This window comes from Aquila chrysaetos, chromosome Z (genome assembly GCF_900496995.4).
Source record: "Aquila chrysaetos chrysaetos chromosome Z, bAquChr1.4, whole genome shotgun sequence".
Classification (NCBI taxonomy): Eukaryota; Metazoa; Chordata; class Aves; order Accipitriformes; family Accipitridae; genus Aquila; species Aquila chrysaetos.
The window spans coordinates 42,849,663-42,874,710 of NC_044030.1; the positions used below are offsets into that span (position 1 = coordinate 42,849,663).

Genomic DNA, 25,048 nt, shown 5'->3' on the forward strand with positions numbered 1-25,048 from the left:
GTCACTCACACATCTGAAGGACTGTTTGGAGCCAGAAAAAGTGCTGGTTACAGTGAGCGAAAGGTTCAAGCGGGCGTCAGGCCCTCCACAGCACAAGCTGGCAGAGAAAAAACCCCTGCCTAGGCAATAAGGCTGTGATCCTGTGCCCAGCCTTTCAGTCCTGCCTCCCTTTCCCAGGCTAGCTGCAGGACTGCAGTCGCATGGAAACGCAGCCTTTGTGGCACCATCTGTGTGTGCTGATGCCTTTTCTGGGCAGGCACCTAATTCGACTCCAGCTCTGTGTCCAAAAACATTCTGGACCCCACTTCAGGCCGTGTGGCAATGGGAACTGTGCTTTTGGCCTCAGTTCTGCCTCCTGAGGATTTCTGGGCATATAATGGAGCTAAGATGAGTGTACAATTAAATTTGAGTTAGCACCCAAATTTCAGCCTTCAAAGGACACCGTCACTTGCACCCAGTCTCCTTGTAAGCTGTCAGGCCAGCAATGGAGAATCTCCTTGGGTGTCCTTTTTCTAAGCAAAGTTTGCCATGATATGGTTTATTCATGTAGGGAGCCCTCAGAAGGTCAATAAAACTGGCTTTTTTCCAAAAACACACAAATAAACAAACAAACAAAACAAGGAAGAAAACCCCCCCACTGTTCTTTAGTGGAACATTCAGAAAATTTTAGACTGGGTCAGCACTTTTCTGAAGACTAGATGGAACTGATTATGTCCCAGGCAGATTCTCTCATGCAAGGGATGTAACAAATGTTTCAACTCTCATTCTCTGTCCCGACCACTTGAACAACCAGCTTAATGCTGGGATTTTACTTCAGATCCAAGTCAGAACACACCGTGCCATGAAGCGGTGCAGGGTTTTGGAGCTGAAGTACCCAAGACACCTAACAAAGGCCCTGCTTGTTATTCCTGTGAGGCAGGGGAATCTACCGCAGCGCTGGCTGGGGAGCACAGTGAAACAGGTTCAGGCACGACTACTAAGGACAGCCCAACCTGCTTCCCACAGGAATACTTCCTCTTTAGCTAAGACCAGCAAAAGACTTCTGCTTGGATTTTTTCTTTTAGGGACTTTATGTTGTCTTGCACCTGGTCTTGCCATTAAGGAGACAGAATTCCGACTGATTTGAAGACAACTGCCCCATTATAAATTTCAAAACACTAGGTCTGTCACACATGAGTTGTTACTACAGCACAAATTGGTGCATAAAAGATGAAGAAGTGCAGAAGGAGTGTTTCCAAGTCACTTACAAGAATGCCTAACCTAAGAGAGAAAACTGTTTTACAGGGTTTGCAGCATTTGTGTAAGCCTCCCCTCTCACAGAACTGAGCGTGATTTTATTAAATAAGAAAGAAAGTTTGAAACAGAAAATGTTAGAGTATTACAGGAAGGGAAAAAGATTTTTTTCAAGCAAATAGAGAAGTTGGTTGTTAATGTTACCAAGACCAAATGGCATTCACCCGACTCTGAAAGTATGCAGGTGGGAAACTGCAGGTGCATGACTATCATTAAAAAGAGTAACTGCCAGAGAGCTGATGCATGGATTAAAAACGTCCATCTGTATCCTTCTGAGCAGAATGGGAAACAAAAGCTTCTGTAGAAAAGGATCCCACTCTACCACCCTAATGGTGGCCCACGGGGGAGTCAGGATAAATGTGAGCAAAGGTCATCCAGCAGATGAAGCATATGTGGATTTTCAAAACACCTTTGATAAGGCTTTACATCAAAGATTATTAAAAAAAACCTAAGCAAGGTTTAGGAAAGGCCTTTCTATGGACTGAAGGCTGGTTAAAGGACAAGAAGCAGCAAGTAGGGCTTCAAGATCACTTCTCAGGATAGAGAGGAGGCAGTAGTGGAATCCCCAGAGCTCAGTGTCAGGACCAGCTATGTTCAACACCTTCATCAATGGCCTGTAAGTGGGAGGGCATTGTCAATTAGTCCAAATGTGGGAGTGATACTAAGTTCTTGGAGAGGCTTTTGTGAGAAGGATCTCAAAACAGAGAGAGTGGGCAGCAGGTGCAGCTAACTACATACCTGATAAATATGCGTAATAACCTAGTAACCTATGTCTACACCCAGCACTTGTTGCTACAACTTGGGAGGGAGATTTTGGAGCCATCTCTGACACCAACAGCTCAGTGAGCAGCAGCTGCCAGAAAAACTCAAGACACTGAGCATCATCAGTACAGGTACTAACAACACGGCACAGGGCATAATTCTGCCACTTTAGACAGCGATGGGCCCCCCACATGCCTTTAGTGCTGTGTACAGTTCTGGTCTCCACAGCTCAAGGAGTTTGTAATGTGATTGGAGAGGTACGGAAAAGGAGAACTAAAATGCTTAAGTTGAGGCTTACAAAATCATTAAAGTGATGGAGTATTAGCAAAGTCTGAAATACTGTAACACGAGGACACCCAATGAAATTAGTAGGAGATAAGTTCAGAACAGATAAAAGTATTTTTTTACATAATGGGTATTAAACTTCTGGAACTTGCCACAGTTACGAAGGTAGACAGTGTTAGTAGGTGCAAACAAGGATTAGACAAGTTCATGAACAACTGGTTCATAAACAGATAGTAATGGGAACTGGCAGGAATGTACCCTAACACCCCTCATCCACAGAGTATAGATTCTGGAACAGCATAAGAAAATGCCCAGAAAAATTGGCCAGAGATAGGGCAGATAGCTTACAAGCAAATGTGATTTACACTTAAGAACAGGCTCAGCCATTTCCTAGAAAGGCTGGACAGCCACATGCATATTAAGCTTGCTCAGGCAGGTCAGGACAGTCAGGACAATATCTGGCTTGTCAGAGAGAATTAGGCCAGAATGAGGAGTCCCAACTATCTAGGAGGTGACTCATTATGAAGATGGGCCCTGTTTGCACCTCACTTTATTGTCTGTTGTCATGTACCATGTGTATTTCATATCAGGAAGACTGGGTAAAACCTTCCATTTGGTAGGGAAATGAAAAATCTCCCTTGCATGTTGAATTAAAATGTAATGAAATGTTAGAAGATCTTTGGCATTTTATAAGAAGTCCTTGGGAGTTGGGTTTCTGAGCAGGCAAACATGCTTATGGGTAGTGGTTAAAGGCAGAAGCATTTGTGAATGTACTTCATCAGAGCAAGTGATCACATGTTTACATCTGTATCATTTCTGTGTAAATAATTTTTATATCACATATATATCACTTTTTTTTTTTGTTCTGGAGTGAAAGATTACAGTGCCACTAGCAATCTAACTGTGCATTGTAGAAAACATTTTTAATTACAGGATCTAATAATGTTTTTCCACAGAACCTCTGTTTAATTCTGTACATTTGCTCAACTGTGCTCAGCCAATGAGGGAACTGTTAAATATTTCTTCTTAATCTCATCACTCAGTGTGTGGCCACCTGTCTAAGTTGTTCCACATCTAACTTTATGCAAACATAACAGCTCCCCACAATGTGTCAGCAATGGGATTTACCCATGGAAGGTTCAAATTGCAGCAGAGACACCTGGTTCCTTATCTACCGGACTAACTATGCTGTCTCTGAACTGCTATACTAAAAGAATGTAAAATGGGTCAGCACTGGGAACAAGTGTCGGCATAGTGGTTACAGCAAACCCGTTCTCTTTGCTGACTTTCATAAGAACAGGTATTCATCCCACTTCTGGGATGCCCAGGAGGAGGATATGCTGCCTTGGTAGGAATACAATGGGAGAGATGTGGCAGGAGGGAACATAGCCCGTGTTTCTCCAGATACTGATGTGGGAGCCAAGCCCTTCTCACCAGTGTGCTGGAGTGGCTTGGGCAGTCATGCAAGCCTAACCTTAAGCAATGCAGTGGAGAAGGCTATGAGGACATTTTATATTGGGAAGTGTTTAGCAACCCACCTCCATGAAAACAACAATGCAGAGATTTGGGTTTGCACACTCCCCGGCTCTGTCATGCACATGAAAGAACCAAGTTTAGCATTTACACATCAAAACCTATTGAAGCCAAATAAGTATCCATGTCTTTTAATTTCAGGACCTTAGTCTGACACACTGGAAACCGTTTTTTCTACAGAGCAGAATAAAGTGTTGAGGTGAGGGGTGGAAATTGCAAGTTATGAGTTGAATGCCGGAAGAATTCTGGAAGGAAAAGTAAACTTTTTGTTTTGTTTGTGTTTCATGGGGGTGGGAGATTTGCCATTCAGATGGTAGTAATCTTGAAATAGCTGCCTGGTAATAACTATAATTTAACCTGCCTGTCCCCAGAAGTCTCCAGACTCCTTTTAAATTCTGAGTAGTTGCTCTGTAAAAGGCAGAGGATTATCCTATATAATTAAAATCACAGCTGCAGAGAGATACTATCTGGGATTCCAATGTGGACCAAAAGCTCCACTGCCACCCTGGAACTTGTGTTTCCTGCTATTCAAGGCTCCCAATGCTTGCAATGGAAGAACAAGACCAGAACAATGCACCCAGATACCTGCTGGAAATCAAGCAACTGATATTGGTGCTATTCAACCTGGTCCCAGCCTCAGCAACAGAAGAAAGGATGAACAATTAAGTGCACTTTAAGGCAACTTCCACTGGTCCCTTTCTAACAGAATACTTTTTTTTCTAGGTATTGTAGGGAAAGGTGGAATGAGACAAAAATACAATTCACCTTTTGAGAATAACAGGTATAGGTTTGCTTTATTACATCTTCTGCTATTATATCTGACAGGAAAATTAGCCTTTGTCCATTTCCCCATTTCTGCCATACAAGACTCAGGAAGACTGACTGCCATATGGGTGTCCTGTTTGTCATATCAATGTTGGACTGCTGCTCCCTTCATCATTGTATTGGAGATCTCCAGCACTCAAACAAACCTCCAGAACTTGAAAGCTCTAGACAGTGGCTAAGGTTGTAATGGCTTCATGCTCTCTGTGAAAGAAGTTTGGAGCAGGGCATATAATATGCAATAATGAATGTGATGAATCTGCTATACATTAACACTCCAGTGAGAACCTGGCATAATCCAGCATGGAAGTCCCTATGCTCTTACCACTTTGCATGCAAAGCTGTAGCTTTTTGGCCTAAGGGGTAACTTTCACCTCACTGAAACAGCAATGGTCGTAATAAACCTTGTCACAAATAGAAGCCACTCATGTTTTTGAGTTGGGCACAGGCTGAAAAGAGAAATTCAAATTCTCACCCTTCTTGAAAAAAATTAAAACCTGAAGAAAATAGAAGGGAGATGGAGCAGAATAAGAACTACTTACATGTTTTCATCCTTTAAAGTCTTCTTCTGACTTTACCTAATAACAAATGGAGGACACTGGGAAACAACAAAGTCAAAGCAATATTTTCTCTGCCTATGGTCAGACAGAAGCATCTGTAAAAGTAGAACCCAACCTGCCTAGAATGTGGAGGGTTAAAGTCTAATTAAACCTAATCAAAGTCAAGGGAGGGGAGACTGCATGCAGAATCAAAGAACAGATTTTCCCAAACTGATAGAGAGGATACAAAGTCAGGCCCGATTTTCTGTTGCGTGTGTGGTTTTGTAAGCTGTGAGAGAAGCTAAGAAGTTACAAGTAAGAGTTGCAGAGCTACTGGCAAGTATTTTCATATATCAAAAATATTTTATTTTCAAAACTTATTCATTGCCATGAAAAAATCAGCCACTTTAAGCTGTCTTGCAGAAATGCTAGTAACTCTACTTTGAATATTCTGTGCAAACTAACGATGGGGTGAACTGATCCAGACAAAATTAAGTATCTGTTCTTCAAACTGCTACTCATGTTGACACTCTGCTGAACCAAATACTTCTGACACAATCAGTAGTTTTGCTTCTTTATGTGCTTCAAGGTACCAGCTAAGAATTGTGAGAGGCATGCTGGGTCCTCTGGTCCTCTTGTACCCTACCACATCATTCGCGTACATCACATCATTCCCTTCATAAATTGCACAGTACCACCTTAAAATGAGATGGTTTTCTTTCCAGTTCACAGGCTATCCAAGAACCTCATTCCTCTGATGGTTAGAAACCTTCTTCTAGTCTCCTTCTTAAATTCTTTCATGGTCAGCTTGTACTCATTTGTTCTTAGGCAAACATGATCCTTTAGTTTAAATAGAATTTTTCCTTCCCTGATGTTTATTTACTCTTCTGATGCACTCATACAGCACAGTTCTTTTAGACACTCCTTCAACAAAGACTTTAAGCAGGAATGCTCTGGTACTGTACTTCGGTTTGGAGAATTATTCTATCTTTCCCACAACCAGGAAAAAAAAAATGCTTGTTTTTCAGCTGGATTGTTTCATCAATACAGTTTGCTCAGTGGCTGCACCAGGTGCAGAAACACCTGTGCTGGTGCAGAAAAGCAGATGAAGCAGGAATTAGATGTTGAGACTAGCAGGAGAGCAGGACCTTCTCTTTGGGCAGTAGAGCTGGCTTATGCTGCTTAAAGAGTTCACTGAGCTCTTTGTCTCCCGTAATAAAACAGGATGTCCATGTCCCACATCGTTTGGGGATCTCTTCTCTAGGCCTGTTTCAGGTTTAGCCTTCATGTTCTCAGTCCCATTAGCCACTTTGCCTTTATCTTCATATTCATCACTGTCCTTTCAAGACCTCATGTTAAAAGTTAATTTTGCTTCCAGGCCAAACTAACTCTCCTTCCCACATCATCATGTCTGTAGGGGCAACACTTTCTTCCTCATTCTCTTTACATTTAAACAGTCAAGGGACCTTACCTTGTTTATTTTAATATTCTTTTCAAAGTCAATCTCAAATGCTTTTTGGCACTCTCCACTGTATCCCCCTTTGCCCATTAGCCTTTCCCTCTTGCGTGTTTTTGCTCACTCCCAGTGTCCTTTATGAGGTGAAATCACAGATCTGCAACTTGTTGCTCCCCATCTTTTCCGGTGATGTAGGGACACAATTACCAACTACTTTCTGCACTTGTATTTAAAGAAAATCCATATTTCCCCAATACTTAAGCTGATCCTAACAACTAGTTCCCTCCATTTCTCAGAGCTGACCCTCTGAAACAGCAGTAGGACAGTAAGAAAACAGGTACTTCCAAAATTTTGAGGTCACAGTTATTCATTCCAAAGCCAGGAATTCTGAGAATCCCAAGCAGTTTTTAAATCCATCACTACCCCGTGAGCTTCACTTACAATAGGAAATTATTCAACTACAGGTGCAGAGTAATTGCCTACTTTATGTATACCTGAAGGCTAAACAGATCCAGATCTATTCCTTTTTTGTTTTCTTTTTTTGCTGCCTTTTACCTTAAAGAAATCTTTTAAGATGATGTAAAATACTGCCAGGTTAAAAGGAATAACTAGGAACGAAGCATATTTTTTTTCTGATTAATTGTGTTAATTAACATAATGCTGTTCTCCATATCCTTAATGACATACCTAAGAACATAAAAACACAAGCTACCTTTAAAGCAGCTAGCTTGGACTTTGTGACTAGCACAGGCTGAGAAGTGTATGTCCCAGAAAAGGAGCATTTATCCTGCTTCTGAGTAGCTTTGCAGTCTGCATCAAGCTCGTGTCACAGTTTTAGAGCTAGCAACTCCCGCAGACTAGACATACCTTCAGTCTCACATTGTACAGTGGAGCCGTACAAGCCTCTCTGTGAAATTCCTTTGTATTTCCTAGTTTATGCCATTTTAGCTGTGCTTAAAGCTGTATTTGAAGGGCTTCTTACTGCGTGTAGTACAGCATAGCCTTCAGTTTCCTCCTTTTCTATTTAGTGTTTTATTCTACTAACTAAAGCTGATCAGGACAGAAAACAAGAAGGTTAATATTGCATAATATGTAGGCATATACAAGCTGGCTCCTGGCTCAGCTCCAAACCCACGGTTTAGTCCCTCTCCCAAACACCATGGAAACATTTGTGTGTTCCTCCAAGCATGACTGATGTAAAAAAAATCACAACTGTGTGTGCCTATGCAAACAGGTAGGAGTTGTGTAAAATGGATCTTTTGATCACTCCCAACAGAATTCCCTGCTGCAGAAAATGGCAATATTGGGCCTGTATATCTTAAACAATATATAAGCTTTGTTTGTGGATTCAAGTAGTATCTATCGGCTTTCTGCTGAGGGGCACATTCCACTCACTGTGTATTGGCATTGAGCTTCATTTTAACGTGATTATGCTTTTCCCACACAAGTCCTCAACACTACATTCTTTCTGGCATGAGAGACCAGTCCTAGAATATGTGTGGATACTCAAGGACCATGGAAAAGTCACTTGACTGAAAACTGCAAAATTCCCTTTTTCATTGGTGCTTTCAATGTAGAAGACAAGACAAGACATGCTGCCAAAATTATGACATGAAATATTCAGTTCTATTTTGATCTCTCTTTTTTCTCTGTGTCTTGTTTTGCTAAAGATGATTTAAAACTCTGCTTGCTGAATCTAAAAAACAAACAGCTCATGCATATGACAGGCTGCCAAGAATGCAGGACCCTGCCCTTCGCTTAGCTCACAGGCAAGAAAAATCTCCTACAAGGATACTGCCAGCCAGCTATGCCGCACTAAATCTCACCATCAGAAAATAACATTGGCAGCATAATCAGCTGCAAAAGGACTGCATGCAGAGCAGTAACTTGCAAAAAGCCCAGTCTATCAGTTAGCCTTTCAAAGTGACTCGGTGGTGACAGGCATCTGGTAAATCAATCTGGAAAGAACCTATGTTCTCCAGATAACATCACATTTTTATTTTGTGGGACTGGGCTAAGGCAGTATGAGGAAGGTAGATGACAAAAACATTAGGACAAATGATTTGGAATCGTCATGTCTGTCATTCATGTTGCCTCTTTTTTTTCCTGCCCTTTATATTTATACTGGCAGTGAATCAATTGCATCACTGATGTGTTATCTGAGAATATCTGGCAATATATTTAACGAACATTTCTTTATCTTCCTAAAATTCTATCACCAAAAAAAGAAAAAGAAAATTAAAGAGAAAAAGAGAAAGAAAATAAGAGTAATTTCTTTGCCCTGATAAGATTTCTCCCCTTCTGTGTACATCATTATATCCAGATTTATAGACACATAATCTTGCAGGTCATAAAACAATTTGAAGGACTCCCTTCACACACACACCTTGGAATGGATTAAAAGATGTTATAAAATAATCTCCTAAGGGAGGCTCAGACTGCATCACATTTTACCTATCAGTTGAAAAAAACCCCAACTTACATTTCCAGCAAAGCATTTGTTTGCTTCATGGTGTGGCATGTAAGGATTGGATCACAGGCTGATGTGATTTTTTTTCACCCTTTAGATACAGCAGTGAACACAGAAGTGAAAACAGATGTAAAGCCATTAAAAATTTGCAGTTGATAAGAATAAAGGTAAAAATCCTGTGCCCAGTGATGTCAATGCCAGTTTACTCATTGGTCTGGAAGCTAGACCAGTTTTCATTCTTTGAATATGTACCAGTGTCTCTCTGTCTTCTATAAAAATTGTATAGGCTACAAAATTAACTGCTTAAATCATATTAATTTTCAATAGTAGCAGGAAAAAAAACAGTATTTTGTGCTTTAAAGTATCACAATCTCAGGGTTTCTTCATCTCTAAATGGCTTTTAATCTATTTTATTTTCACTATGTACTCTTTTATTACAATGGCTCATTATTTTTTGTACATGTAGATTTGCAGCCTTTTACGCTATTATCAAAAGTCTCACACTATAGCTCTTTCTTAAAGTCCTGGCTTCTAAGCATGTGATTATGTGAATAATTGAAATTACATTCAAATGTTCACTTCCAGGACTCACAGTTGTGGAGAAAAGCTTGAACACAGCTACGTGGAACAGGGGATTGAAGTAGGGTTTGATGAGCCCCAGGTATCACAGGTGGCTATCATTTAAGCTTCTTCCAAAGTGTATCCATCTCTACCTTGACAATAGTTGGGCTTCTTTGTGCTCTGCATTGCTCCTGCTGAAAGGGCTTTTCCAGACTTCTTATACTTACAGAATTCTCACTTACACTCTCAATCATGCCAGTGCATACGCATTTGTTTCTGAGACAGTAATGACCTTTTGCTTGAATGGCTCTTTAGCCTCCTGATTATATATATCTTGCCAAATTATATTCCTTGTTCACAATTCTTGCCCTTAGCAAAAGGGCCCATGAAGGAAAAGACACTTTTCAAAATCCAGCATTTGTTTGCTTGTTTAATGTAAGAATTTAAGCTGTTCTTCTGAGTTGGTAGGTAGGGAAGTGATTAAACTAATGATTTCTTTTAATAATTAGAGCTAGCAATGTTGTAGCATTGCTGGTGTGGAAAAAAATGGCAGCATATGTATTTTCTGTAATGTTGCTGAAAATGGTTTGGTCTCATCTACATCAGCAAGGATACAGATTCTCGAAAATCCTTGCTGACCATTCATTAGTTGCTTCTCTAACCTGGGGCCTACCACATCACTGTTCTTCATAACTCCACTCTGAATAAGGTGGTTTAAGCAAACTCCTCAGAAGTAAAATTAACCTCAAAAAGCATTCTGATTTCATATGCTTTGCTACCCATTTGGATCAGTTTCAACCAATTTTGCAGAGCTCCTGCATATGGGAATGTAGCTCTGCGAACAAAACCAAACTCAGTCTTTCCTCTTTTCCTTGTCACAAAGGAAAAAAATGCCACAGAAAATCAAAAGCATGATTATTCCAGGTCAAATCAAGAGTTAAAATACAATTTAAAAGCTAACTACATTCGAGTAGCAAAGAGAGATGTAACTTGAGCAAAGTTATGCCTCCATAGGCTTTAAACTAAGGCTCATCTACTCAGCATGTTAAACTTTTGAGCAACATAAATATGTGTTGGGGAATAGCTTGAAAACAGACAAGGCAACTTTTGTGTCTCATCGAAAAACAACACAAAGATATGAGACTAAATAAGGGAATAGTTTTGAAACTTCATTTGCATCATTTCTCAGGGTTGGTACCTCTATCTGAGCATTTAAATGGGTCTGACTCTGCTCCCAAATCAAAGACATGAGACATCACTATTGCAGTATGAAGGCCCAGATGAGAAGAAGTGGCTGAGAGGTAGGAACCGGTTGTATACCAAATTTAATGCAAGCCCTTCAAATCCTCAAGGGCTGGACAGCAGCTTTGCAAGGGTACTGTTAAGGGATACATAAATAGTAACTTCTGAAAGTAAATTCAAGGGTATTAAGCTAGGTATGTTTCTTGAAAGCATTTCAGTACACGGGGAAGAACGAAATAACTTCCTGCTTATATGGCTTTTCTTCTGCGGATTTGTTTACACGCCTGATGGAGACAGAAGCATTTGAGTCACCATGCTCTTTATTCTAAATTTTTTATCTGTCCTTTATATCAGATGCATATTCCCTCACTCAGCTTAAATCAGGCCTTCAACTCTTCCTAAAGTTAGGCCACAGCTAGAAGCTTGACAGCATTTTTTAAGTGTTTGGGCTCCATTTTATGTAAGACTAGATTAATGCAAAGCCAAGTTATCTCTGCAGTATAATTACAAATTTCCTGAGCCTGCAAGATGCAAAATTACCTTAGTTCTGGGGGCCTCCCCTTTTGGGAAGCTTGGAGAGCTGTTCCTGACAACTTGTCAAAAACTTAAGTACCGTTCATGATGTCTGATATTGAAAAGGCTTCACAAAGGCATATGTGTTACAACTACATAGGTAACCTAAAGCACGTCCATGGTCTCTGTCACCGATGCCAACAGGCTCGGATTGACCCAAGTCCTCATTAATGACTTCCCTTGCCCCCCATATTGGAGTGGACACATGCAAGCTGCCTGGCTGGCCTGGTGCTTCATCAGACAGCCAAAGGACCCACAGAGCAGTGAAGACCTAAATGACCTGCAGTATCACACACTGCTTCCATTTTTCCCCATTTCCACTCACCATCAGTAGCTCTTTGGTATGCATGCACCAATCACGAGAGCCAGATTTGTAGGCTCTGCTCTGTTACTAGCTGATGCTGTCCTCTCATCCTCTCCATCCATCCCGTTACCCATAGCACTTCATAGTCTAATTGTCTAGTTCTTCCTTTCTGTGCTTCCTGAGTTCTGTGAACCAAAAGAGTGCCCATTGTTCTTTGGGCCCAGGAAAAAAGATGCATATTTAGGAAAACTGCCTAGCAACTGCTTTCCTTACTGCAAGAAGAGAGGCCATTTGCATAAGAAAACCTTCCAGCTGGAAGCCTGCAAAGACTCTGCTGGGAGCTGATTCTGTGACCAGTCCTCAAAGGAGAACTCCCATTTAGTCCTGCTCCCTCTGGGTGGCCTTTCTGTGTTTTCCACACCATCAGTGGGGGCAGCGGCACGGTCGCACAAGTGCATCAGTGCTCTGCAGCAGCCAGGAGCTGCCACTCCAGTTTCTGACTGTGTTCACAGAGACCTTTTTCTCATTTTGTTCCCACATCATCTTTTCCTCACACTGTGTGCAACACACATCACAAAGTCAACAGCTTCAGCTGCTAACCTTTGGAGTTCTGTCATTTGCTTTGCAGATTTCCTGCCAAAAGTGGCAATCTGTAGCACTACAGTACAGTATCTCTCCAGATATTTACACATTGTTCCTCTCCACAATTACTAAACGGCATTAACAGTCTGCACAAAGACCTGGCCCAGGAAGAAAAACTACAGAAATCACTTCATCATTTCTCTTGCTGTTATATGCCTGGTCTCTAGAAAATGTTGCCTGTAAAATTCTTGCTTTCTGAAGCCCTGGACAAAACACTGGCTCTAATAAAGTCAACAGAAAAAGCCTCTACTAATATTCCAGCTACAATCTAGCAAATGCTGAACAGGATTGGGATTAAAGACATTGCCTTTTTATGCACTAAAGGTCTAAACAGCGGTCAAGTCATTTCAGCACCGGCAAAAATGGCTTTGAAGGGCTATACTGCTACTTAATGGAATGAGCCGATTTTGATCAGAGTTCTGCAAAGCTCTCCAAATTGCAGTTCGTAAAGCTAATTTCAATGTGTGAATCATTGCTTTCCTGCAATTTATATCCATATGTGTGGTTATTTTTGAGAATGATTCAGTTTTTGTATATATAATTTTAAAAGGACTTTTAAAGTTAATGAACATCTGTGCTAAGAGCCCCTCAACAGAAAAGCTTGTGTCAGCCACCGGTGATGCTGACTGTGTAAACTTCCTGCTATTCTATAGGCATGCATATGGATCCTAAGGATCTTACTGACTGCATACAGCAGGAGTAACCCCACTGAAAACGACATCATTAAAATGCTTTAAAAATGGGGTGGGAAACCCAAAATTTCCACCCAGTTGAAAAATGTAATATCTGTTTTATAACCAAAATAGGACCAAAGAGTAAATTCTCAAAGCTTTTAACAGAAGCAAACAGGGGGAAAATTTCCATTTGAAAATTTCCAAACACTTTTATTTTTTGATTGACATACATTCAGAGCTTTTAGCTATAGTGTGGTTCAAGAGGATTTCTGCATTTTCTGGCATATGTTTCTAGGTTGCTTCCTGGCTGAACTTACTTTCTGAAGATGAACCTATTTCTTGACATCCTGCATGAGAACCACACTGGTGTAAATCTAGTGGGGGTGGATTTACAAAGGAATAATTAGACACCCAGATTCAATGGGTAATCAAGTAACTGTTCACAGAAGCAAGGTCACTCTGCTCTAGTTTGTCTTTTAATCAGCTCCATTTTTCAACCTAGTCATTATGTTTTTCTGTTTCTGTCCTCTCTACACTCTTTGATCTCACAGACTGAAGGAGAATGTGCTCAAGAAGCCGTGGAGCTGGCCTCCCACTTGCACATTTCATGTGAGAGGGGGCTTAAATCTAGCAAAACAAAGTATGTCACAACCTCCCAGTTAAAAATCTCATTTTCTGTATTACCGTCTTGTCACTAACCCTGCAAGATGGAGTTTAGTAAGAACGCACTGTTAAATACAGCACACTATGCATGCTGGACATATGATGTTTCTTCTCCTAGCACTAATATGGAAAACTTTCTTGGACTCCCCTCTTAGGATCTGTGTCAGTGAAAAAAGATGGAAACAGAACTATAAGTAAGACCAATGATCCTGGTGTGAAGATGATGAGAAAACTTCACTTGGGAATTGACTACATCTGTAGCCATGCTAAAAAAGATGGAACTGTACTTGCTTGAGAGAAAGCTAAATTTGGCCTCTCTGAGTAGAACTGAGCAGGTTAGAAAACTGCAATTCCAGACAAAACACCAGCAGTCAGGGATCTGTAAGTAAGAGCTGGGGAAGAGCATGCTTCCTGCACACAACAGAATATACTCTGTCATGGCCAAGTAGTAACACACGTCAAGCCATGCTGCTAATCCTTTAGCATCAGGATAAAGCCGTGTCCTGCTCCATACAACTTTCTAAATGCTGACATGGTGGTGACCTTTAGGAAGCTCCTAAAAGCCCTCTAAAATCATTAGGGCTAATTCTGCTTGCAATTATGCTACTTTAAGTTCAGAGTTACTGCACTGACTTCAAGGCACCTAGTTCAGATTTACATCTCCCTAGCTGGCCCATTATTTCCTGTATTGCTTCCAGTTGCATGAAATCATCTGTGCACATCGTCCAGGGCTGCTGGAACCCTCTTTCCTCCCCAGCATTACACATGATGCAATGAGCCTCTGACGGAGGAGGAGAGCTGAGAAGTCCATGTAGGGAAGCAGATAATTTCCTTTTGAGCAATGGATGCAAAAATAGCAGCTAATAAAAAGCCTTCAAACTGTGCCTTCAAACTGTGACAATTCAATAAACACACCTACGAGGATGCCTTGACAAGCTGCTTGACTTCTCAGTAACTCTTTCTTGCTTTCTTTAGTGCAGCCTCCTCCAAACTCCCACACACAGGTATTCATCTCTGTAGTGGCAGCTGAGACCTGCAGGTGTTTGCTGCTATTGCCCTTTCAGAATAGACAGACACTTGTTCCTTACTGTAAACATTTGTATCGTGGTGCTTGCCTGGCTAGTTACAGCCCAAATAATGATAAACCAGACTTTTCTTTTTTTAGCCCCTTGCTGTCATGCATTAATTCTCTTTGCAAATAGGCATTTCATACTGGAAATAGCTTAAACGAGATCACTCTCTGGTGATTATTTTACTAGCACTATCTTTTAGCAAATGTTTCATATAGGGAGTCACCAGAAAAGTGTATTATGCAGTTGCCAGAAATACAGCATTCTACAGTATTAGGCTCACACATGAAGGAAGGACTATGCCTAGCAGGCAAGATGCTCTTTGCCATTTCACTACTCTAATACTAATGTTATTTCACTGTATTCAAACTGCTACTCTGACTTCGCTAAGGAACAGCGGAGATCTGGATTGGGACTGTTTGCTGAGGTCTATAATAGTCCCAAGTGTCAAAACTGTTTCTCAAAAGGGTTTTTGACCTTTTTGTGTACAGAGAAGATCTGAAAGCTGGGTATTTTTAAAATTGGCCTGGAACAGCAAATTGTGTAATCCTTAGTTTTTCTGGAAGTCTTCCTGGGAGGCTAAGAAGTATAATAACTTCTCACATCTTAACTGAAAGCACATGGGAAGTCTATGTTTTAAAAAGACATCCTTTCCCAAAATATCCACTTAACATTAACATTAAATAGAACTGATCAAGAAACAAAACATCAAGACACAAAGCCACAAAAATCTAGGAAACTTCCTTGCAAACCTTTCTCACTCCCTCAGCTGTTTACTTTTTGGTACCATGATTCTGTTTCTTTAGTTCTTTACTCACCACCAAATTAGACAAGACCTGATTTTTAATTTTTAAAAAAAGCAGCCCCCAAAGAAGCTAAAAATAAGAGACAACAATCTTTCTCCACCACTAGAGGTACAAAATGTGCCAGTATGAACTGCAAAGTCATTCACTGAGTGTTTGAAACAAAAAAACTTCAAAAAAGGGGGATGTTCTTCATTTGCAAAGAGTGGAAGATGAGAGTGGCCCAGGGCACTGTTTGAGAATACAGTGACTGTGTGCCAATGACACAGGCTATGCGAGTCTAGGATGTACTGTGCAGCACGTTTTCATTAGAGGCTGGGAAGTACCTCTGATCCAAGAACGTACAAAATCTCATTTGGAAAATACTGCTCACAGTCCTAGTGATGTCTGTACCAGAAAGAGACACCGAATCTGCTGTTTCACACACTGGAAGTCATGGGAGAAGGCTACTATAAGGAGAAGAAAAATGAAAAACCTTTTCCCCTGACAGTGTGCCACCTTTAACCCTCCAAAACAGTCCAGGAGGTGACAGGACTACTTTTTCTAAATACACTTGAGAGGTAAAGACTAAGAAGGGAAGAGAATAATGTGATCAAATAGGTGTACATTGGCCACGTTGCTGATAAAAAACAAAATTTGCAGCCATTGAGGTTGGGGAGCAGCCTTCCGGGGAAAGCCCGTGCAGCAGGATCCTACTTATTTGCAACATCCACTTTGATGCAAGGGGCTGCGTGACAGGACAGGAGTGATCCAGGAGTTAGAAATTCAAGCTTCAGAGACACAACACTGCTGCTATCCAATTTTGTTGTATACCTGAGAGACACTGGAGAAGAAGCCTGCCAGTGTTTTGCAGGCTGCTCCGTATTTATTTATTTAACTAAAGTCTTTCTTCAGGACTTGCATCGGTCACCTGCATTTTTGTTTCCCCTCTTGCTGTACGATCTGGCTCTTGGTCAACTTCAGTTCCCACACTGCTCTGAGGCACTGAGGACAGGTGACAGGGCCAGATGTGCTCTGAGTGGCGTCACCAAACCCCAGTAATGCCACTGGCAGTAATGCCACAGACTGGTGCAGCTGGCTTGTGCACTTACAGCATTACACAGTTTGCCAGCTCGGAAGGTAATTATCACTGAGATAGAGTGATGGGGATTGCTGTCACCTCCCGTTGTGTGTCGGGTGTGACTGACTTCCTAAGATCTCTCAGGAATTTTTGCCAAACATAACTTTTCTTTAGGGGCTTAGGACACCGTTAATACCCTTGACATCTCCTCCTCTTTTCCACTGGCAGACTGAAATTTTTATGGGGTTTGGTGCCTTATATAGAAGGGACTGAAGTGTTAATGAGTGTTGGGGTTTTCTATTTGGCTTGAGGAGGTCTGAGATTCTTGTAGCTCCTCCTACCCTTAATACCTACTGCATGGCTTCCTGCAAGAGTGGAAGGCTTGGGCTTGGTAACCTATGTTGCTTCTTCCAATCCTACATGCTATGCTCTCTTTAAATTGCAAAACATGGTACAAAATATGCAGAAGATTTTAAAGTGAAACCGTGTCACTGGACTTTATACTGAAACACATTCTCAGGTTCTTCGGCCCCATCTGTACCAGAAGTGGAGGAAACTAATTTGTGATTTATGAACATCTCTCCCTTCAGGGCAAGTTGGACCTAAAGGAAGAGGGAAACCTCACTAATAGCCCCAGTCTTTTGACAGATCCTTGAGCGGTTTGTACAAGTGGAGGAAAGGAAGGAGTCCTTATTTTCTCCACTGTTTCTTGCGCTGTTGCATAAAGGCAAGTAAGTTATACAATAGCTAAATAGAGATTACACAACTGAGCTCCATAAATCTAAATCAGAAACAGTCTCTATCCTGCACTGGACAAACATAAAAATGTGGAAGGGTGAAATTCTGGTCCTAATGAAGTTAATGGCAAAGCTCTTGCTTACTCTGGTGAAATCACAGTTTCATCCAAAGTCTTGGCTCATATTTAAAGCATATCCCTGTTAAGTTTTTCCAAGTACTGGGATAAGACAATCTTCCCTTTTTTTTTTTTTTTTTTTAAGCTTTTTGCTTATGATAAAGAAATGCAGAAAAGTATTTTAAGACCAAGGACTAAGCAACCACTTGCAAACCTGAACTGGAAGCCTAAAAGGGGCCTGATATACTATCTCTGTGTGCAAGAACAACTATTAGCAAAGTAGTTCTCCCATGCTTCAGTGTGAATACTTTAAGCCACTGAAAGCTGCTGCTGAGTCATACTACTTGGGTATCAGAGGGAAAGATGGGAAACCCTGACCTGTGGGGGTCGGGAGTCCAAACAAAAAACCCCAGACATCAACAAAACAAATAAAAGCCACTAATGAGCCTGAGACCTAAGCTCTGCAAGTAAATAACTTCGTGAAATGATCCACTGTGCTACAAGGACTGCAGTGCAGTAGAGTGTCTCTGGAGCTGTTTGGCACACAGACCAAACTAATTACTTGACAGTTTTTTTATTTTGGCCTGGGGTGGACAGTAGTGCTGGGTAAGAAAAGCCACTGCAGTTTTTTCATGTCCCCAGGCTCATCTGGTCTGACTATTGAAAACTATTGGTGTTACACTGAATGCTGACATGTACACCAGGGCTCCCCCCACCCACAAGATTCCTGCCTGATGAAAAAGAAAGGAAGAAAGAACAGAGGAGAAAAAAGAAAGCTTGTGCAATCAGGGCCCCATAGCACATGTATTCCCAGCCCAGCGGTTATTTCTCTGCCCCTCTTCCCTGAAGCATCTCCTAACAACTGAGCTGATTCAATGCAGAATGTCATTAATGATCTAACAGGGAACAAGGACTGGGGATCATCCTTATCTTACAGAAGCAAGCTATAAATAATCATCTTGGGCAAATCTAACATACTGACAGGGTGGTAGAATCCCAAAAAACTGATTCCACTGTATTAATAAAAAAAAATGCTGAACCATTTCTTGCAGAGCTTTCTGGAGCTGTGTAATTCCTTCCAACAAACATCAGATAAAGCTGTCAAGGTTGGGGAGGAATTGCTTCTATGTATGTGATTAAGCCTGAGCAGTTAAAAAGACTCAGCCTGCTATAAACAATTAGGTATGGTAGGTCAGTGCCATCCCAGTGTCATCGCTGACAGTTTCATTGCTTAGGCCTGCCATGGATATAAATCTCCAGGCAACTGTCTGAAAAGTCATCATAGCCATGACTGTTTCATGACCAGCTTTTGACCAGCCCACACATAGCCCAAGCAGGGCAGGCCAAAACCTCACAGGCACAACTGTAACTTCCATCACTGTGAAATACGGTGGCACGGCAGGCTGTGGCTGTCCCTCTTCTGCACCAGCTAGAAGCCAGCTGGCACATCAGGAGCCAGATAAATGGTCCTTCTTGTTTTTCTCACTGTGCAGAACAAGCAACTACCCAACTTTAAGTTTCATACCCATCCATCATACTGCAAGCTTATACCATCAACTTGTATGGAGTCATGCTACTTTACATCTTCATTCATCCTCTCTGACACTTTTCTACATCCTTCTCCTTTCATTCACGCTTGTTTAGTAACACCTCTCTATATTTACCTTTCCTGCCTTGTTTGTTCCCTCTCTCACATCCATGATTTCACCCTCTTGACACTACTCCCTCTTTCTTCTCCTTTGTTACACCCTGCACCCCACAGATCCTCCCTTGGCTTCAAAAAAAGTGATGAAGAGGGAGAGAAGAAGGAAAGATGAGAGTGATTCTGTATAAGAGGCAGTGAGAAATGCAGTGTACCCCTTGAATGAGGTCTTTTGAGAGGTACCCAAGGACTATCCAGGTTACCCAGAATTTCCTTTGGTGAACCCCTGCCTCCTCCAGGTCAAGGGTCTTATTCTAAATTTGTGCTTCATTGGCAAAGAATGCTTTTGCCATTGGCAAAGAAGCTTTGCTTGAGTGCTCATGTGTAAGACTCAAGGATTAAACCCAGAGGTACATGAGCAGGTAAGATGATGCCAGAGTCCGTACACTATCACATGCTGTGCCAGGCCTCAGTCCTCCCCAGGAAGCCCATAGGATTACTTAACTTCCATCCTTTTTTGCAGGTATTTTTTCTGCAGCAGTGAGTTACTAAGTTTTTCCAAAAATAAGCAGAGCATTTATTGTTCAAAAATGCTGCCTCTAACTGTCAAGGCCTTTGCAAACACTTACTGTTAAGCATGGACATTCATTCCTAAGTCTAATGACGAACATGGTAAACAAGTCCAGTCTCATTGAAATACAGAACAGGAGATGCACCTCCAGTCCCAAGAAGTATTGCTCATACTTCAGATACAAAATGAAGAAACCCTGGCCTTTGGTGCTCACTGCTGTCCTCACAAACACAAATAGAGGCAGTGATTACTGTTCTGTGTATTTTTCCAAGTTCTGAAGTGCGGTCATGCTTGTTTTACACTGACCAAATAGCTTGAAGTGCCAAGTTTCCAAAGTAACAAAATGTAAGAGGAATCTGGCTCATATATTTACTAAATACTAGGTTGGCCTTTGGAAGAAAAGACAAAGAACAGAGAAGGCTGTTACTTCTCAGATGTTAAGTGAAACAACACTCAATAATGATTCTTGTGTGTAGGTTCCTCTGCCCTGTCCAGCCTCAGCCGGATGTAGAGACAATCTCTTTCCGGGCATCCCACAAATACTGATGCTGAGGAGACACTCTCCTTTATGGACACAGCAGCAGCCCAAATTGGGTGGCTAAGGATGAGGCCTTCATTTTATCTATAAGGAATTCACTGGCGACAGGTCATGTGAGAGGCACATATAGAAAATGTGCTTAAAGATGCTGAGTGGCTTGTCTTACAGGATAAACTCTAGGTTTATAAACTAACAGCTTGGCCACGGATTGCCTTCCTCAAGCCACAGGCACCTTAGCTTCAGTTCCAATCATGAAATTACAAACGTGGAAGGAAACAGCAAATGCTGCCAACTACATGACTTGCCACATAGTACAAAGACAACATCAGCAACAGTAATTAATGTACACAGTCCTGTTTATCCTAGCGATCCTAGAAGCCCTTTGCAAACTTCAGAGATAATTTTATGGCAACGAAACTCAGGGAAAACAGCCTGGGCCAGAATAAACAAGGACGATGGGCTACACTTACCCACCACAAAACAACTCTTCAGCCATAAGCAGTAGGACTAAAGACCTGACTTCAAGCAGGAAAAACTTACTGACAGCCTTTCAGGTGCTGTGTATATAACAATTCCTCACCTAGTCTCTTCCTGAGTAAAGTAACTGGTCCAGTGCTGCTCTCCAGTATTTACACCTCCTCTAGTAAACTGAAACATTCTACAATATGCAAAAGTTACAATTTCCATTTGTCTTAGCAATATATAAGAACATATAAGAACACAACTTCAAAGTGTTGGGCCAAATTTGATTGCCCACTCTTCCTTTTTATCTGCTGCTGCTTCTTCTTCACTAAAGCCAAGCAAACATGCAAAATTTCTGCCCAGAGAAAAAGACCTTTCTGTGATTTATTATTAGAATATAAAGCCAACATAAATAAACAACAGGACATGCTAATCTTACTCTGATTAACAATCTCCAAATTTACCAAAACTTTGTAACTCAAAACCAGGTTCGTCATATGCCAGCCTCTAAATTACCTGACAGACAGATGGTTGAGTGTAAAAGCAGAATCAGTCACATCAATGTGGTAAGATGACTGAACAAGACCTAGGTTATTACCAATTACAGCAGTTTACTTACCCTATAGTAGTCCGTGCTGTACACATCTCTAGACATTCCAAAATCCCCAATCTTCACCAGTAGGTTCTCACCAACCAGACAATTCCGGGTAGCAAGATCCCGATGCACAAAGTGCTGTGATGCCAGGTAAACCATACCAGCTGCAATCTGCTGGGCAATGTGAAGCATCTGGGATTGGGTCAGCTCAGCAGGACGGTTGCCTTCTGCCATCAGTACTGCATCTGGTCCATGTGCCCTGCCACAAAATACAAGCTAATTAAGTGATAGGCCACTTGTAAGGTGGAGAGGTGAAAGGCATTAGTGAGCCTAAAACCACACAAGTGACTTGCTCAAATATAGTAACAAAAAGGCCTACAAATTCATTGGTGAGATAGGTGAAAATTTGTATCTTGGCTTTTTTCATTTACTGTTTTGCTTCATTGCGTGAAAGACAGGTGTTGTGAAGAGCATTACACAACAGGTGATATATTACTTACGGAAGTAAGACACACATATTCATAATAATACCGCTTTGTCCAAAACCACCACCTTTCTCCTGTTCTGTTCTGGTAGTCTTTTCTGCAGAAAGACTGGCAAATGTAGCTGTTAGGTAACTGAGGAAAACCTTATCACTCCGTAAGAGTGAATGGTAATGAAGTGGCATGCATAGCGTCATTTTTCCTATGACCAGCATTCCTTGATTTCTACAGGGAGACAGGCCATTGACCCTTCCATCTTTTCTTAAAGAAGAAAGAGCTAACCTCCTTCTGAGATGCGATTTGACCAACAAGGGCAGCAATTTCAGATTTACACTTCTAATTTCCTATCCAAAAGCACAGCAGGAAACCCTTTTTGCTTATTTTATCACCAAAGGTGAGTCCTGCCTGAGATAAGAATTCTTGACAATAGGAAGAGGACACAAAACATGCACTATTTGGAACAACTAAACAGCTTCAGAAATACAAGCTTTTAAAGACCTAGCAAGTCCCCAAGATACAATAATCGACTGATGAATGAGAAACTTGTATACACTCCAGCAGAAGAATAGCCGTTCTGCATTTGGAAAGCCCAGCAAAGTAGTGGAACACATGTGCTCCACCCATCTTAACTCTGCTAGCTCTGGTATACATGTGTAACATCCTAGTATATTGAAAATACAGACATAAACATTCCTACACACAACATTTTATAGTAGGCATTACTAGCTAATCCTTATCCAATTAATGAGGTCATCTGGCAATCATTCCTCATTTGATACACCTTATAATATTCTGAATATCCCTTTCCATCCATTCCATTATTCTGCATTTTCAGAAGCCTTTTTTATTCCATTCCTACAGACTATTCTGAGACCACCTCTCCTCTTCCCTCCTCAACTTTTTTTTTTTTTTTTTTTTTTGGAAAAAGACTCTAGAACTGATTTTTATTTTCTCTCAAAAGTTCTTTCCTACAAAGAGGAGTTTCAGAGAATCACCTTTCTAATCAATAGAGGTGAGGCCTTAATTCATCCCTAGGGGAAGGGCACAGGAGTCTGGAGAAGAGTTGTAAATTAATCAAAATCTGTGGGATCAAATCTGACACTACCTATTAGAAATATGAAATTAAAATTGCCCCAAGGGAAGAACTTCATGAGCAAAGTGACAGATGGGAGAAAGAAACGAAGGAGGGTGCGTAGCATTACTGGGACTGCACCTGCTACCAGCCAAAGAGCTCTCTGCCAGAGAGTGCATAAAGGCAGCCATGCAACTGGTCTGGATTGGGTGGGAATAAATGGCAGGATATGAAATCTCCAACCAAGACTCACAGGCAAATTCCTATTGAAAAGCACTGTACCTTTTCATTGCATGGATTTTTTTAATGACTGCTCTCAGACATGAAGCTCTGAGTTGCTAAATTAAGAGAACTCTTTATCTTTCGCTAGCTTCCTTGCGGACATGGTCTGTACCTAATGAAACTTTTGGATTATTCTTAACACTCCATCCATCTTGCTTGTCCTCTTGGTACTGGCTGTAAAGGAGGTGCTCCTCAGTGTCTGCAACAGCCAGGAACATTGACAGAGTTTTCTTTGGATCCACATCAGTCTCCATGAGCCAGAACAAGCATAGGGCAGGCATGACTTTAAGGCTTTAGTCCTAGATCTGAAACAGCCTCTGGCTGCATGCAGACAGAACGGCTCACTTGGGTTAAATTTCGGATTCGTTTTTCCCCGACAGCCTTTGGTGGCGCTGCAGGGTAAGAAATACAGGCTCTTACAGCCGGCTTACAACTAACCCCTGATCTGCAGCACAAGCTGCAGCAAATGTGAGAGGAATGACAAATTGGAGCTTAGGTTTAACAGCTTGTCCCAGCGTAATCATTTTATGTTCTAAAGACAAGGGCTGATTAATAATTAAAAAAAAGGGAAGACCTGAAGTAGGAAATACACTCTCTGCTAAACTACCTTTCTGTACAATAATTCAAAAACAGAGTTACAAGGTAAGAAAAGGCCAATCAGAAACAATATATTTAAATCCTCTGCCAGAGAGACAATCAGTCTGGGAAAAGTAGTAGTGTTTGCTCTGTGTCCCAGTTCAGGCCCCAGTCTCCCTGCCAAACCTGGCAGCCCTGCCAATAAGGGAGGATGCTAGTTCATGTCATTTGCTTTTGCAGTGTAGCTATTTGTTCAGCAGAGATTAGAAAGACAGCAAACTCATTTCACATGGGCTTTCAAAAATGCATAAATGGTGACACTAGCAGTCACTAGCCATTTCAGTCAGATAGAAAATCTGAAGCCATTTAAAGGGACATCAGTTTTGTTTGTTTTACAGCTTTGTCACCAATATCTTTCCAAAATGGTGGTACCCCTAGCTATCTTCAGCAGGAGAGATCTCACTACATTGAAATGTCATTGTGATATCCTTTAATGAAAATGACATAGAAGACCTTGAAAGAACGGTCCCTTATGCACATGTTTTTTTTACATAGGAGCAAAAGCTGTCTCTTAACTGCTTATTTTTATGTCAATGAATGCAGGCTAGTGGAAACGGCACATACACAAGGCCACTGTTCATAACTTCCTGGTTCATGAGCTACCTATTATTGTGAACCTTAGGTATCACCTATTTATTTATGACTGCTTTACTGCCAAATTTCAATTTCCAATGCACATTCCTGAACAGCTTTATGAAATAAAGCCGTAATCTGGACCCCAGGATGAAGCATTTTCCATTGCACTGAAGTTTCCATGGCTCACAGTTTTCTTGCTTCACACTAATTGCAGTCTTTCCAAAATACTGAGAGGAGGGAAGAGAAAAGGGGTTAGATTTCAAAAGCTCTTAGACGCCTACAGATAGCGATAGGTGTTGAGGGGGATCTTCCCAAGTGCTACCAGAAATCCTGCAAGAAAATTATTCCTACTGTAAGATTTATAACCAAACATTTCAGAATACACTGAAATATATGGGAAACAGTATTTCCTTGGTTCCCATTCCTTTGGTGCAAAGCATAAGGCTTGACTTAATGGTACCCCCAAATAGGCAAATAAACAATAAGTCCCACATCCCAGTACAGAAGATGAGTTGCAGAGATTTGCTCTCCTAGGTGTCGGCATTTTCCAGAGGTAGTAGTTGATTTGACATTAAGTACCAGTAACA

General features: G+C 41.2%; 1 protein-coding gene across 2 annotated transcripts in view; it reads right to left on the reverse strand.

The window, feature by feature from the left end:
- Positions 1–25,048, reverse strand: part of NTRK2 (neurotrophic receptor tyrosine kinase 2) — a 208,383-nt gene that overhangs the window by 23,313 nt on the left and 160,022 nt on the right. For both annotated transcript variants that reach the window (XM_030004102.1, XM_030004101.1), the window contains one exon: positions 21,438–21,672. In XM_030004102.1, the coding sequence (XP_029859962.1) occupies positions 21,438–21,672 (235 nt within the window). The remainder of the gene's footprint in view (positions 1–21,437; positions 21,673–25,048) is intronic.